The sequence below is a fragment of the Poecilia latipinna genome, unplaced genomic scaffold (assembly GCF_001443285.1).
Source record: "Poecilia latipinna isolate Pla-1442-1.1 unplaced genomic scaffold, P_latipinna-1.0 Scaffold4959, whole genome shotgun sequence".
Lineage (NCBI taxonomy): Eukaryota > Metazoa > Chordata > Actinopteri > Cyprinodontiformes > Poeciliidae > Poecilia > Poecilia latipinna.
In genome coordinates this window covers 1-16,213 of record NW_015117575.1, presented here as the reverse complement: position 1 = coordinate 16,213, position 16,213 = coordinate 1, and the positions used below count along the sequence as shown (strand labels likewise).

Here is a 16,213-nt window from a genome sequence, read left to right as displayed (position 1 = left end):
TCTTGCCCCCCCCCCTCTCTCACTCTTGGGTTCTCTCTCTCTCTCTCTCTCTCTCTCTCTCTCTCTCTCTCTCTCTCTCTCTCTCTCTCTCTCTCTCTTTCCTGCTGAATTCACTTAGCGATTAAAAAAAATCTCCTGCAGCAGAGCACAGACACAACTGCACCTCGCTCCTCAGCGCATTGGCTCGTATTCACGCACCAAGTTGCCTCTTTATGCAAAGTGCGCCCGGATCCCCTCGTGTGGCTCATTTGTGCTCTCCTCCATCCCTCTGCTTCTCCCGGCTCTGCTGTCTCATCTTTGATGTTCCGTGTTTAGCGCACTCAGACTCCTAAACCAGGGCGCGACGAAGGAGTACAGGTGCTCCGACATAAATTTGTATGTTTAGAAATCGTATTTATTTCCGTTATATGCAAATACGCATGTTCCAGGGCCGGATTTACAAGGACGTGGGCCCCTGGGCTGGAAAGACGTTTTGGTGCCTTTTTCACTTGAGAAAAGATATTTTACTAATTCAATTTATAGCACAGTACTAGTCTTAAAAATACTAATGATCTCAATAGATGATGGTAAGTTTAATATGTCCCAGTTGCTTCATGTTGTTTCCACACACAAAAAAAGAAATATGCACAAGTTTTAGTAGAAGGAAAAAGTGCAACAGAAGAAAAGGTGCAGAAGCAAGTAGTCGCTGCCGAATTACTCTGCCAGAACTCCCAATGGCGACTGTGGCATCGATTTGTTTGATTAGCTGGCAAACAAGAATCAGCGTTTATGAGTTCAAACGGAAGATAAGACCAAGCAGTACAAATGATCTGTTGGTCAATTTCAAAAGCAACTTGGGCTTCCTTTACATACCAGCAGAGCTGCAGCCTTACCACCACTGCACTGATGAAGCAATTTGTGCAAAAAGAACTCCGATCAACCCGAACATTAGCGCACTTTTCATTTTCAGCTGTTTTGTAGTAATATTTATAATAATTGTATCTGATGAGTTTCACTTTTTAGCTAAATTACTTGCGAACTTTTCAACGAGATTCCAGGTTACTGAGAAGAACCTACAGATTACGTCACCAGCGGGAAGAGATTAATTATGCGCAAAATTTCAGGGTCACACGAGGGAGGAGTGCGTCACTCCACAACACCTTGGGAGTAGAGTAAACGGATGGTGAGGTCTGCGTGTGTGTGTGTGTGTGTGTGTGTGTGTGTGTGTGTGTGTGTGTGTGTGTGTGTGTTTCTAAAAGTAACATCGTCCCCATCCTAATCGTTTTGCAGCCCCGATTCCCAAATGACTCAGGTGCAGCGGGAGACGGGAGGAAAGCCCCCGTTTGCGTAATTTTCGCACTCGGTTGCTGATTTACTGCTTCTGTTTTATGTAAGACAGCCGCGCTTTTATAACACACACAGACACACGCACGCACACACACACCTGTGCAAACGACTACACATGACTGTCAATCCCTCATTGATCTTTCCATTATGCTTTGAACAGGGGAGAAGCCCATATATACACCTATCTTTAATTGTGGTCTTAAAAAAAAATCAAAGACGCAGCTTCAAAGCGCATCTTGTAAGTGGATCAACAACTCGACTGTAGCTGCGTGTTTGAACTCCAAACTTGCAAAATACCCAGACACTTGACACTTGAAGGACTTGAGGGTAAAAAAAAAAAAAAAGAAAAAAAAGGGAGTGATGCTGATTCTTTAGTAAATATACGGATTTTTATTGGCTTATGAATACTGGACTCTGTCATTGAACACTAAGCAGGTAGATTATACGGGCTTTAGATTCATCTAATTGTGGAATCAATTACCAGATGCGTGTTTTATGGGCCTACCAGATTGATTTAAACATGCTTATGAAAAAATACGATGCTTGTAACAGACGGTACATGTGTTGTGCACAAATAGAGGAGCTACAACATTTCTTAATTTTCAAGAATGTTTTTTGATGCAAGTGCATTAATCTAACAAATCTAATGTCATCCAATGTAAATATGTGCAATAAAACTTTATATTTGTCTGATAGATGTAAAGACAAATATGGCCACTATATTGTTTTCTATATCTCTATAGACAAATTCTACGTGTCCATACATTTAGACAAATGTAGTATAGTACATAGTATTGCAAAAGCATTCATACTCCTTAAGCCTTTTTGCATATTGTTACATTATAGCCAAGTAGTTCATTTAAATTTTATGTGATGGAACAACACCGAGTAGCATGCAACTGTGAAAATGAAGGAAAACACAGCAGAAGGGTTGTGACAACCTCAGTTATATTTGAGTATTATTTTCCTTTTATTCACATTAATGCATTGCTTTGTGTTGGTGTGTCACATACAACAATTCCCATAAAATACACTGAAGTGTGTATTAGCAATGTGACATGTTAACATGTTCCAGGGTCATGAAAACTTAAGGATTAACAGAATGAATATATATATATATATTCATTCTGTTAATCCTTAAGTTTTCATGTATACACACACATATATATATTTTGGCTAGATGACATAGCTTGTTTTGTAAAAAAAAAGAATGCAGCTCCCACTAAAAAAATGTGTAACTTTGACATAAGTAATTAAATGAAGTTTATCAAACTCCATACACTTCATAAATTAACTTGGATACATTTAATTTGATTTATTGTCATATTTTTAAGTTGAAACACGTTCTCTTTTTTTTCTGTGTGTATATCGAGGGTGGGAGTTTCTTGTATCGTCCATCATTTATCGTGATAAATTTCTTATAAGATTTTGATTTATTGTTGTCATGATAACACCAATTAATGATGTTTTAAACACATTAATGTTTAATAAAGACATATCAATAAATTAGACAACATGATCAAATGCAGTTACTGCGTGCATCTTAGTCACATAAATCACACTTCTTTATGTGACTAAGTGTCCTAAAGAAGCATGTTATAAATGGGAATATTTTCCAAGAACAGTATCTGTGTTTGTGGGGCTGTAATCGATGTGACACACACACACACACACACACACGTATGAAATCCTTGTTTGTTGTGTTATATTTACAGTTTAACATGAACTTATTCAACTTTTTGTCCATGCTGATTACAGAATCCTATGTGTGGAATTGATTTTGGCAGCAAAAACAGACTTGCGCGCATGTACTCCCACAGCCTCTGCTGGCGCCCCGCCTTTTCCCCCTGCGTCAAATTGATAAATGAGGTTCAGACGCGGAGGTGTGTACAGAGCAGTCACTTCATATACCCACACCTCAGGTTATGCAGCTTGACCAAAAGATATAGTAGTTCATATATGTTTAATACAGCCCTACGAGAGCGCACACTTTTATGTGTTTGTGTTTGATGCACGATCCTCTCCCTCTTTCCCTTAGTTCATTAGTATTTATGACCAACACAAAAGATTTCTTTTTTTTTTTTTTTTAAAGGAGGCTGGATCAATCGGAATCGCCCGAGGCTGATCAGACGTATTGGATATCGACCTGGCCTCAATGAAGACGTCAACTTCACATCCCCACGTTCACTCACAGCAGAGCAGTTCCCAGGGTCACATGATTTGTTTTAAATTATAACGTCCATGTTGTTGTTGTTGTTTTTTTCTCACTATTGTTGTGGCCATGGAGAGAAATGAAGCATGAAGCAACTGCAGTTTGAGGATGAGGAGGAGCAGGAGGAGGATGAAGAGGTGGGTTAAAGTCATACCCCCCGACTCCCCTGCTCCCTCCCAATACATATAAACACACAAAGAGATCGCTGCCTTTAATGGAAAAGCTGGGTAATGGAATAACTGAAGGAAGTAGCCTGGAGGTTATTAATGCAAGTGATCTCCAAACTGCTGTCTGGGGAACTCCTGGGGTTCATAGAGGCACAAATTAAAAGGTCAAATTAGATGCACTCTGTATTTCTGTTGTTTTATGTATAAAAAAAAACAACAACATCAAAAAAGCAGTAAAACCTTTATTTCATAGCTTTCTGGTTTGTATATTTTTTACATATTTTGCCTTGTTGCAACCAAAAACATAAAGCATTTTGTTGTTTTTCTTTTTTGCAATAGCTGTTGAATCAACATTAGGTGAGCTGAAATATAATGCTTTTAGTGAAAATGAAACTCTGAAAAGTGTGCCATCCATCCATCAGAAACACGTTCCACCTGCGCGTGATTTAATCCCAGTATAAATCCAGCTGTTCTCCGAAGGCTTCAGATCTTCGTGAAAGAACATTAGTGAACAAACAGCACGTTAAGACCAGTGAACACACCTGGACGGCCCACGTTCAATTTGTGGAGTTTAAAGTAGGTCGTAAAGCAGTCTCTCGAAATCAGATATCTGACAGTTTGTTTTTTGATCCATCATTTGAAAATGGGACTCGCAAAACCAACCGTCCGCCTGAGCTGGCAGGAAAAGCATTCGTCAGCACACCATCCGACATATCCATGGTAACTCCAGAGGAGTTGCAGACTTGAAAATCAACATCCAAAGTCACTTTACGTACAGTGACGGGGCTTCATTACAGATTACAGAAATTATTGACGCAAGGGGCTGAAAATAAATGCACGCCACACTATTATTCAGATTTTTATTTATAATTTTTTTTTCTAGGAACATTTTAGCATTTTTCTTCCGCTTTGTGTTTATGAACTACTTTCTGTTTATGTATCACATTATCCATCCAGCTGTGCCACTGTGCAGAACCCCTATGACATATCTCAGTAAAATGGGAGTTTGTGATTAATATTGCAAAATGTGGCAAAGTTCAAAGGGTAAAATACTTTTGTAAGACACAGAATCATTCTTTTTCTAGAAGTTTTCACAAACGTTACCTGACCATTTAATTTTTTTGTTTATTAGACATCATATTTCTGATCTGTAAATAATCCATGAGCAAACAAATTTGTAAAAGCAATTTTAAACAGACTACTTGGCACAAAATGCAGAATTTGGTCATCACCAAACGACATATCAGATGCATTGCTCAGGTGTTGTACGATGTTTTTGCTGGATTTTGAACAACAACACAAAACCAGAGTGACAGTTTTTGAAAGACCTTCACAAAACCAACAGAACTGTTGATCAAGACTATACAGTGGGCTATGAGTAGAAAAGAATCATGTAACAGATTAAAAGGACTTAATCCCACAATCAACCGTCATTTTTATTTCAACCAAGACATCTTGATATTTGTTGTTTGATCTGTTTTTAGCTAAGCACCAGAGTGATCCACTGAGCTTCATGTGTGAACAGGTGACAGGCCCCTCCATTAGACTTCCACTCTTTATTCTCACAGCATCAAAGCCTTAAGAAAAGCCCCATCAGGTTAACATCAGTCCTGCATGTGGAGACTTAAAATGAAGACTCCATCTTTGATATCTGTTTGATATCTGTTTCCCACAGGCTGCTTTGATTCTCCACTTACCCTTGAAAACCTGACACCGGGCTGACCCTCAATGAGAGGCGATGACTGACACAAGTCAATGTGATCGGTCATTCCTAATTTTCCCAGTATGTAAGTGAGACGCCTTTTATGCTAGTTCCAGAAAGTGTTCGTACGCAACCGTTTTAAGGGTTGGAGACGTGATGAAAGAAGCCTCGTGTGGCGGAGATGGGAAGATTGAAGGTGAATGTCAGCCTTAAATCGAACACGAATTAAAAATAGCAGAAATAATTTATGTATTGAACTGTGTTATGTTAAAGAAAAGACAAAAATATGTATTTATTTTAAAACACGGGAGCAATGAGGCAAGGAAGGGCAAAGTGTTAAACCAACTGTTTTAAATTTAAAAAGCTTAGATAAAAACATTTTAAAGAATGTTTGAATGTTTTCATTTTCACAAAGAGATTAGCTATTTTATGTATTTCCTATAGAACTGTATAGTTTGGTCATTTTACTGATGTGTTACAAATTGGTCTTTTATTTCATTTTATTTTATGTGTTTTCATTTTTCACACAGTTTAAACCAGAAGTTTACATACACCAAATAAAAAGAAGGATATGTCTTTTTTTCCCCCTCACTGTCTGAAGTCAAACCAAACTTTTCCTGTATTAGGTCAGTTAGATTTACCATTTCTATTTGTAAAATGCCACAATAATGAGACAAAGAACATATCGGAGAATATGTTAGAAGTTCACAAAAAGTTCCTCAGTATTTGGTAGCATTGCTTTTGAATTGTAAATTGTGTCAGTTAACCTATCAGGAGTTTCCGAGTCCCTGACATCATCATTATTCTGTATGCAAACTTCTAATTTTGAAGACATTCATATATTTCTGATGTCTTTATTCTCTCGTTGTTGTGATATTTAGCAAATAAAAGACATAGATTTTCTAACTGGAATAAAATAACAGACGTTTGGTCTGATGATTTAATTTCACACAATGTGAAAAAAGGTGTGTCTCTGTTGTTATTCGGTTTACATAAACTTGTTCCAATTGTATTTCATTGTACTTTTCACTGATTTCAGTTTTAAGACAGTTTTGTGCTTTTCTGTAAAGTCCAAGACAAACCAACAACAGTCAATCTACCTCGCATATGCGTTAATAATTTACAGTGAATTAGATTAATCACTCACTCTCACTCAGTCAAGCATCAAATCCCTGCTAGGAGTTCTTCGCTCTCGGCCTCACCATCATCTCGCGATGAGACCGGTCGACTCGCGACAGTCTCGAGCTGCCCTTAAACTTACAGTCACAGCAGCAGCACTGACGGCAACAATGGCCGCTTTCCGCAGAGCGGCAGCGCTGGCCGGCAAACTGAACCCTTGGTCTGCGACTAAAAGCGAGCTTCTTGGGGCTCCCAGCCTGAACGGACGACGGACTCGGAGGTGTCTGACAGCCGGGCTGTGTGCCGCAGCGGGAGGTGTCCTGACTCTGTACTTTTATAACAAAATGTGGAGCGACAGGAAGAGGATGATGAGACGCAGCATCAATGGTCTGCCGCTGCCGTCCATCCCCACCATTGAAGCTAAAGAGAAGGTACGTGGCTACAAAAACAAGGCAGCTAGCGAGCCGGTTAGCTGTTGTGACACGTAGCGACGTAAAAATGAATCTCTGTTGACACAAGGGCCCCTCTAAGGGCGAAAAAAGAGAGAGACCCCATTAAGAAAACAAGTCAAGTGTTGTGTATTCTAGGCATGCTTCCTTCCGCGCGCAGCTCCCGCTTTGGTTTTCCTAGCAGTTACCATGTTTTTTCCTCTCTCCCTCAGCTTTTTTTTTCTTTCTTTTTTGGGTGGGTAAAGTGTGTCATTTATTTCCAACACGCACGGTGGAAACAGTTCGCTCACTGTTTGGCTGCAGAGGAAGGAGTGGCGCTCTCCCTCTCGCTCTGGTGCTGAAATGACAACACGCGCTCCAACCGTCGTCACACTGCGCAGCTGCGCTCGTGACACTTTGACGGATAAAAACAACCCGACACATCTTAGTAAACACAATAATGTTCAAAATGGAAACACCACACTTTAAAAAAAAATTAAAAATGAAATAAAAACATGATGTTTGTCAAGACAATTTTATCTGAAAGAGGAAAAAAATGTACAAATATCACGGTCCTGCTGCTGAGACTGTAGGTTTGAAGCTCAAGACTGTCGGGAGTCGATTGTGTGGATTAAAATTTAACCTCCTTTTTACGTTAAGACCTGTGAAAAGTTATAAATAAATGTATTTTTAATAAATTTATAACCTGCCATGCTTTACAGTAGCATAGCAGTATTTCTGGCACTTTTGACTCTTTCCTGGTCATCAAACATAAGATTATATTTCATAGAGAAGATGACTTGACTTTTAGATGCTTGTCAGATTTAATCAGTTGCACAAACTATATGCCACGAATAGGGGCGCTGCACCAGTGGGGGCGCCAAATCTATGACGTAAAAATTATTTTTAGTCAGCATTTTTTGCATTTAACAGTGGTGATGCGATCTGCTATAATGTGTCCATATTCACCTCAGGAAATGCAAAGTTGCATCCCTGCACTACTCACACTAAAACTTGACTTAGACTTGTGATCTAAGACTCAACTTTTATGAACAACTCCTTCATATATTCAGGAGTAAAATCAACCTGCTACTTAAGCTATGGATTGCAGCTGATGCACAGCATATCAAATCAGTTAATTTTCACAAAACACAACAAAAAACAACAAAAATAACTATTTAATTGAGTTAAATAAATCTTTTCAATGTCAGGTAATTCTGACAATGAAAAGATTGTCAGAATCTTTTTGTTAGATTTCATCATGATTTTTTCATTAGAATATGGGCGATTCTAATGCTTTACTCTATCAAACTGCAATAGTAAGCTATGACTATGTTGTAAAGAGCAACAAAAAATAAGTATTCAGTGGTATCCTGGAAATGTCATAATTCACAAAATGTCAATAGCAACTGAAATGCTGTTTTTGAGGGATGCAGTGTCTAACCAATAATCAGCTGCAGACCTGTTGACGGTAGTCTGGGCAACCGATCTTTCAAAAGCAGTTTCCCTGTCAGTTGTGAGGGTTCTGGAGCTGGAAAACAAGTCGATTTTATTGATTAACTGAATTTGCTGTTTATAAAAATGTTATTTTTAGAAAATCTGAACCCCCCCCCCCGCCTCCAGTTCAGTCATTGGGCTTCTGTAGTTCAGAATGATGTTGGCCTGCTAAGGGCCAACCATTTTTTGCCCATCATGTTGTGGACTTTGACTTTAGGTCAACTCCCAGAAGGAATAACTGAAATTAAAGAAAGTGTCTTTAAAATATTTTCTGTCAGTTGTAATTTATTTTTATGAACACAAGACTAACACTAAGCATGCAGCTAAAGCTAAAATTAAGGTTAAACTGCTATTTGAACTTGCAGCTGTAATTTCAGTGAAAGTACTGACTATATAAACAACACACCACACGTATGACTATCCACTATGGACTTTGTTGTTGGTCTTTCACATAAAACCACAATACATTAAGATGAAGTTAACTGCTGTAGTGTAGAAAACATCAATACTTTTACATTGTAGTGTAGAAATGAATTTGAGGTGACTCTGTTTTGTAATCGCACTGACACAACTGGATTTAAACGGGGTAGTTTATAGAAAATACTTATTTAGAACACGGGCTGGTTTATAAGCGATACTGAGAACGGCAGAGGGAGAAAATAAAACGCTGCAGCTGTGAAGGGGAGACACCCAGATGCCAAAGGGGAAAACACCTGGAGCATCTGCTGTGCAGTCACGAGAAGCAGGCAACACATCAGCTGCAGTTTTAGTGGTGGATACATAACTAGACAAGAACAAAGTGTACCATGTGAAGTCCAGTCGATGCTCCTTACCAATGAATAATTCTCTCTTCTCAGTGAAGCCTGCATGCTTCTATGTCATGTTGAGCGGCATGGGATGTAAAGCCTTGTTGCCTTTGGAAAACTTTAAAAACTCCATTCATTAGTGAAAGTCAAACCCACGGGTGCAGAGTCTCCTAATCTCCATCACAGTTACTTCCCTACAATCAACTATTCATCTCTTACTCGCGCCTTCTAGAGCTCGTTTGGTAAAGGAAGCATCAAAGCTTTATGAATGAACTAGCATGCTCATTAGGATGATTGCTGAGCCGAGCACAAACTCAAACAAGCTTAAATATGGAAACCTCTCTGCTAATTGCACAGCTACAGTCTCTTGGTGGATCTCTGCAGCTAATCCAGCTGAAGTCACAGGTCTGTACTGAAAGGGAGAGACGGAGAGACCAATCAAGTAGAAAGTAGTACCGGCTTGTGTGTGTTTGTGTGTGCCTGTATTCTCTTGTTTAGTTGTAGCAGAAGAGCTGATGCTATTTATAATCTCAGAGAGCTGAATCGAGACTTGGTGCCAAGAATAGATGGATATGCTCATTATTAAAGTACACCATTAAGGAAGAGGCTTGGATGCTGAAGTCCATGAGACTTAGGAGGCGGGTTGACGAAACTGAACAGGAGTTTTTAGTTTGTAAAGCCGACCTATTAATATTCACCTGAGCTTCTCCTGGACTGCTGAAAATGCTATGATCTGTAGAAAAAGCTTTGAACATTTTTGTCTGAGGATGTTTGCACACCTGATAGTCTGGTACACTTGACTGGGAATCAAAGTTGCAACGTTTGTTACATTTTCAGCTGGTGTGGTTCACTTTCACACTGCACTGTGTCAAATAAACCCAACCCTTGAAAAACCTATTTCCACCCTCGCCTGTGGTGGCGCTGCACCAAGAGCCACTAAAAGAAACAACACAAAAATCTCTGAAGAAGACACTGAGGGCAACCTTCTTCATCATGTAATCTGAACAATAACTGAGAGGCATTAGATTTTAGCGTTTATAGAATTTCTCCTTTATCTTTGGCAAAAGAAAACAAAATATTTCTCGTGCTAGTACATTTGCGTTCGTTGTATTTACCCATAATGCCTTGTGCTATAGTTCACTTCCTGTTTCTGGAGCGATCACCAGCCCACTTGGCATTCACTTATGCATTCAAACTGTGCCAGAGTTCACTTCAACCAAACTGAGACTGAGGATTTTGACTTTGGTCATGCATACTGTGTAGTGTAGACTATTTTATGCTTTTCATATTAGGGGTGCGCAGATAAATATGTTGATCTGATAAATCTGTTGATCTGAGATCGGATGATACTCACATTCAAATAACTTGCATATTGATCAAACTGCTGATGTAAATCTGTACAATCTACGTAAAAATGTTGGTTTTACGTTTTGCAGGCACGTCCATTTGACTTTGAGGATGGAGATGTCTACATGTCGTCCCACGAGCATCGTTTCCGGATGTTCAGCTCTGTAGAGTACGAAGGACAGCTGTACATGACTCCACAGAACTTCATCGAGTCCGTTACCATGAGCGAACCAAGAAGTGTGTATCAGTTGTTCATGTTTCATATTTTTGCTTTCAAAAAAATATGACCGCTGTGCACATGCATAAGATCTTACCAACTTATGTTTTGTGTGGCAGATGTTTTGGTTTAAGATCAAAAAACAATATTTCTGAGGTAAGTATTGATGAGCTGTTGGTGCCTCCGCGTCTTGGGATGCCTCGTTGATTTATCACCACTGTCACATAATATCCTTTCCCATTACTTCAAATTAACTAGATTACATTTTTAAAGACTTTAATCTAATTTTTAAATCAAGTGACAGTCATAATTGTGTTAAAAAAATAAGTTAAATCCACTTAATTTATTCGATTAACGTCAACTCTTTACACCCAAAGGTTCACCGGACTTACTTTGAGTGTTCGCAAAACCTTAAAAAACCAAAAATACAATGAATTGGTTGAAATCGATTTATTACCCAGCCCTACCTTCGTCCAGTAGTGGGGTATAAATATGTACTATGTACCAGAGCCTGTTTGAATTTGAGGAAAACCACAATCAATCAAGACTTGATCACATGCTTCTTTTTCATAAGTCATGGAAGCTGTGCTTCATATCATGTTAGCTACCTTTATTTGGACTTGTAGTTTAGTTTTAAATGAGCTCAAATTCACTGACTCGTCAGAGGATTTTATAGGCCTCACATTACTGATCTTTGTTTTGTTTCCATCAGTGTCTGGGATTTATTTAACATGTTTATTTTGCCACGTTCTAAGGCCGTCAAAAACCCTCGGTTTATGAGCACATCTTTGCCGATTCTGTCAGCCTGCTGCTAGTTGTAACAGATTAGGTCTGAGCAGCCGGCCTCAAAGCAGATGGCTTTACAGCTTTTGTTTAGTCTGAGGTTAATGTTAGTCAGACGCACGCAGACACACATTCCATTCGCTCTCATGTACTCTCCCTCTCTTAACTTGTAAATATCTAAATTGGTGGGCTAAGCTTGAGTGTTCCAGGTTTGGAAATGTGATTGCACGCTGATGCAATCAGAAACAATTTCTTTTTTTTTTCTTTTTTTTGCAGCAGTCATGATTGAATAGCGTGCAGAACCGTGCACCTGTATGTGTGTGTTTACATCTCGGCTGTCATGCGATACGGCCGCTCGTAACCTGTCAGCAGCCGCCATCCTCTGCCCCCTTTGAAGTTGAATTAGATGAACTTTGTTGTATAAAACAGAACAAAAGTAGTATGTGCTTTTACAGGGACATTCCACATACTACAAAGGCAGGTGAGGACTACTTCAGACAGTCCAAATGGGATCTGCTATGATGAGTGTATACACACTGTGTGTGTGTGTGTGTGTGTGTGTTTGTAGATGTGTGTGTTGTGACTGTACCCTGCACATTAGGACCCCTTTCTAGATCATACAGATGCTATCTGACCAAGCCCACCCAAACTCTTCTCGTCTTTCTCCTCCTTTGTCTTGTTCTCTGGCAGACAAGAGGCCATGGAGGTCCCTGACCAAACAGGTGGGAAACACACTTTATATCTCTCCTTTTTCCTGCTTCTCCTCACAGGCAAACATCTTTTGCATGTTACATCTGCTGTTGTTCTCTTCGCACTGCATAGTTTTTTCAGCTAAACAAGCTTGACTTGCAGCGCCTGTACATGTATTGAACAAACAAGCTGCAAGGATGTGCAGGTCCTTTGTAATTTCCGCAAATTATTTTATGTTCTTTCCTGTTTTCTGGTTCTATCTTTTATCTTTCTTGCTTTGTTGTCATGGCTCTTTTCAATCTTTCACAACATTTCAAGATACAAGTAAAAATCCTTATCTCCTTACAGCTCCGCACATTTCTTGGATTAACTTCTGATTCTCTCTAGAATGCACTGAAGTCATCATTTTAAATTACCTGATATGTTTTCCATTGCATGGGACATTTAACTTTCCAACTCTTTGCATTATTTCTTCATGAAGTTCAAGTTAGAGCATGGCACCCTGTGTCTTTACAGTGTCTAGCGATTTTGATCATTCTTTTTGTGTGTTTATGTCAGGAACTGGAGAAAATCTTGTCAGATACTCCTCCCGTATGGAGAGGATCCTCCAAACTGTTCCGCAACCTGAGAGAAAGAGGTCAGCCGACACACACACGTGGATACAAACAGTTCATCACTTCTCTGAATTTATAGCTCAAATCTTCATCTCATCTATTTTTTTGATGTACAAAGTGCACAAATTCCCACCCAGCTGACCATACCATTAATGTTTTTCACTTTGTAAATCAGGCGCTACGATTTACAAATCTCTTCTCTGTTTTGTAAAAATATATAAATAAGGCTAGGTGTTTTTCTATTTCTCAATCTTAATGTAATTTGTAGTGCGTAATGTAGTGTGTTTAATGACTGAATTGTTTGTATTTACAATTGGCTGCTCACTGATCAAGATGAAAAGTCACCACTTTCCTTCACCAGACATTTATTTTCTTGATGCCTCTTTAGTTCGTTTGTTCCTAAAAGAAAAAAAAAGAAAAAGACAGTTTTTTAATACGACTAGTGGAATATCTTACATAACACGCGAGGTTGCATATTTTCATTAATTATTTGTTGAAATCCACGCTGCCTGAACAAAAAAAACAATCAAATGACTTTAGGACAAGATCTTTAAAATAATCAGAGAAACCTTCAGTTTTTTTTGTTTTTTTTGCTGCTTTTTAACACGGCACAGGGCTTCGTTTTCAATCTCTGATTAAATGACGCTTGTGAGTTTTTGTTGCACTGTAGGTGTCACTAATCCAGGTTGTCATCATGCTGTTCCTCTCAGCAAAACAGCCTGCCGAGAAAAAGGAAAAAAAATAAAAAATCAACCCCCTTTTCTTTCCTCTCCTCTGGTGAAAGATGAGAAATAAGCTTGCCCTAATTAAGCATTTGCTAGAGGAGCAGATAACAGAGAAAGCACAGTCAGGGACCGACTCCCCATAGTGATAATTACACTGAAACACACACATTCAGGGAGATGCTAAAAATAACATGCCATGTGTGATTCACTTCCTCTCTAATGATACTAAAATTATGCTCAGGTTGTATCTTATACCAGGGTTTGGTTTGGTCTAAAGGGACACATGTAGGAGGACTAGTTTCACTTGAAAGTGTAGAAAACAATGAAATGAGGGTAAGAAGTTAAAAAAAAATCATCACAATGATATGGGGATGTAGCGAAGTTGAGGAATGTGAAAAGCTGAAAATACAATCATTAATAATAATACATAATTTACTTTAATTACTTTCAAACATTTATTTTGGTAATTTACCTTGATGTAATTCAGCTTTATTTCAGAACTTTCTGTTGTGTAAGCTACATATGAGTATTTATCTGTGTTTGTAAATGGCAGAAGACACTTAATGCTACATCCCGCAGAACACAAAGACTGCTATCACCGAATTCTGGAAATACATTAGGATTCCTATGTATCTGACTAATTCAGACAAGTAATACTGCACAGTGTTGGCTGGACTCAGCTCCACAGCTCATTATTTCAGTGCTTTTCTGTATTTATACTACATCAGGCTTCACATTTACATACAAGTCTGAGTTAATGCAAATTCCTCTTGTGAGCAGTCTGAGGTCCCATTTCTTCTAACCTCAACCTTTAACAAAAGGACATTTTGCAAAAGGGGAAATTTGTTGGGGCTAATGTGAAATTGGGCTGGTTTACTTTTACAATCTACTTTAACATAAAGGATGCATATGGCTAAATGTAAATAGTTGGAGAACTGTTAGTATCTATGGCTGTAGTTCACAGTTTTGCAGTTTTCTGCCTTGTCTTTTGAGGTTATTCTAAGATGCTACAGAGCACTTACAGAATTTGTTTTTTCTAGAGCTCGCAAAAAAAGCTTGAAACTTTCTCCGTTAACCATAATTTCACTGGAAAATTTGGAGAATTTAAAGAAGTTTCATCATATGTAGGTATAAACAATTAGCTTTTTTACAATCAATGAGGTGCTTGAACTTACACTTGATTCTGTCTTTGGATTCCAGGTTTATTTGTCTTTTGAACAATTATTAAGATTTACTGAGCGAAAGGAAGAGTTTGGTATTTGCAGGAGCTGCACTGTCTACACTAGTTGTAGCGATGTACAGTATGGCCTGTGTTCAGCGAGTTGTGGCAGATGGCAGCTCACACTGAGCCAGATTCTGTTGGAGGTTTTTTTTTTTTCCTGTAAAAGGAGAGTTTATGTTTCTGTTGTTGCTGCTAAGGTTGTCATGATATTAAAATTTCCAATTCACTATCAGTACAAAGAAAAATTGTTAGTATGTGGCACTATTTCCGACATTCCTGTGGCATTTTTTCAAAGAACAGTGTTCTTTCTTGTCGAGAGCCAGAAATACGATTAATGTAAACTTTAAACCAAACTAGGTGAGCGATTATTTAGGTGCATGTAAGTTTTATTTTTAGTCCTATGCCTTTCATCATGATTTCATTAAGATTTGCTGAACTCTTTATTCGTGAGTGTGTCGCAGTGTAAACATTCAGGCTGTCTGCAGAAACCCGAGCAGCATTCTGGTCTTTCCAGGTCCGGCTCTGCGCCGGTTTAAGCGAGTCTGGTTCCAAACCAGCTGCTCCACACAAAGCAGTCTGGATTCAGCTAAACACAAGGCTCACACTCCGACTCCCAACCGGTGTCATGCTCGCCGTCACACGCACTCGTCACGCACGCCGGCGGGAGAGCGAGTCACTCCGATCTATCTGAGCGATCAGACACAAAAAAGTGAGAGGAAGAGAAAATCTAACTCCTTAAGCTATGTTCCACCTACTTATCCAAACACACACATTCACAGAGAAACAAGCGTGTCTGCTGCTGGATACGTTTGTGAACGCTGTGTGGGGCCAAATGGCTGCTGGTGGCTCGGTTGGCAGAAGACACATTTTGAGATTCTATCTCCACAGCCGGGAGGATTAAGGGTGCGTCAGTGTGTGCGGCTGTGTGTGAGGCCCTGAGATCCAGGAGCTTTAAACTTCTGTAAACATAGTGCAGAAAATGCCTTAAATGTGACCTTCCTAACTTTCCTGTCTTGATCTCATCACTAGGAATCATCTCGTACACGGAGTATCTGTTTCTGCTCTGCATCCTGACAAGTGAGTCTGCTCAGGCCTTCTGCCTTCTTCTTTCACTATATTCTTCCTTTTTTTTTATCAGATATGGCACTTGGTTTTTACCCACAGTTACGATCTTGCAGCAAGATTGACTTTTGCTATTTGAAAGGGAAATGATATACATGCAAAACTTGTAGTTTCTCCATTTTTTTTTGTTGAAGCCTTTTATCAGGATGAGGCTTGTAGTTGCAGCAAATATTTTATAATTTCATTTTCAAAATACCGTCTGACCATATTTTTTTTTAAATAAACACAGTCATAAA

The 16,213-nt window shown here is 39.0% G+C and overlaps 1 protein-coding gene across 1 annotated transcript; it reads left to right on the top strand.

The window, feature by feature from the left end:
- The first annotated feature begins 6,605 nt into the window (after nt 1-6,605).
- LOC106943182 (calcium uptake protein 3, mitochondrial-like) lies at nt 6,606-16,057 on the top strand. Its single transcript, XM_015026527.1, has 5 exons — nt 6,606-6,957; nt 10,694-10,841; nt 12,295-12,326; nt 12,853-12,931; nt 15,885-16,057. Exons 1-5 carry the CDS (start codon nt 6,622-6,624, stop codon nt 16,040-16,042), a joined length of 753 nt encoding a protein of 250 aa, XP_014882013.1. The 5' UTR covers nt 6,606-6,621; the 3' UTR covers nt 16,043-16,057.
- Nucleotides 16,058-16,213: the final 156 nt, after the last annotated feature.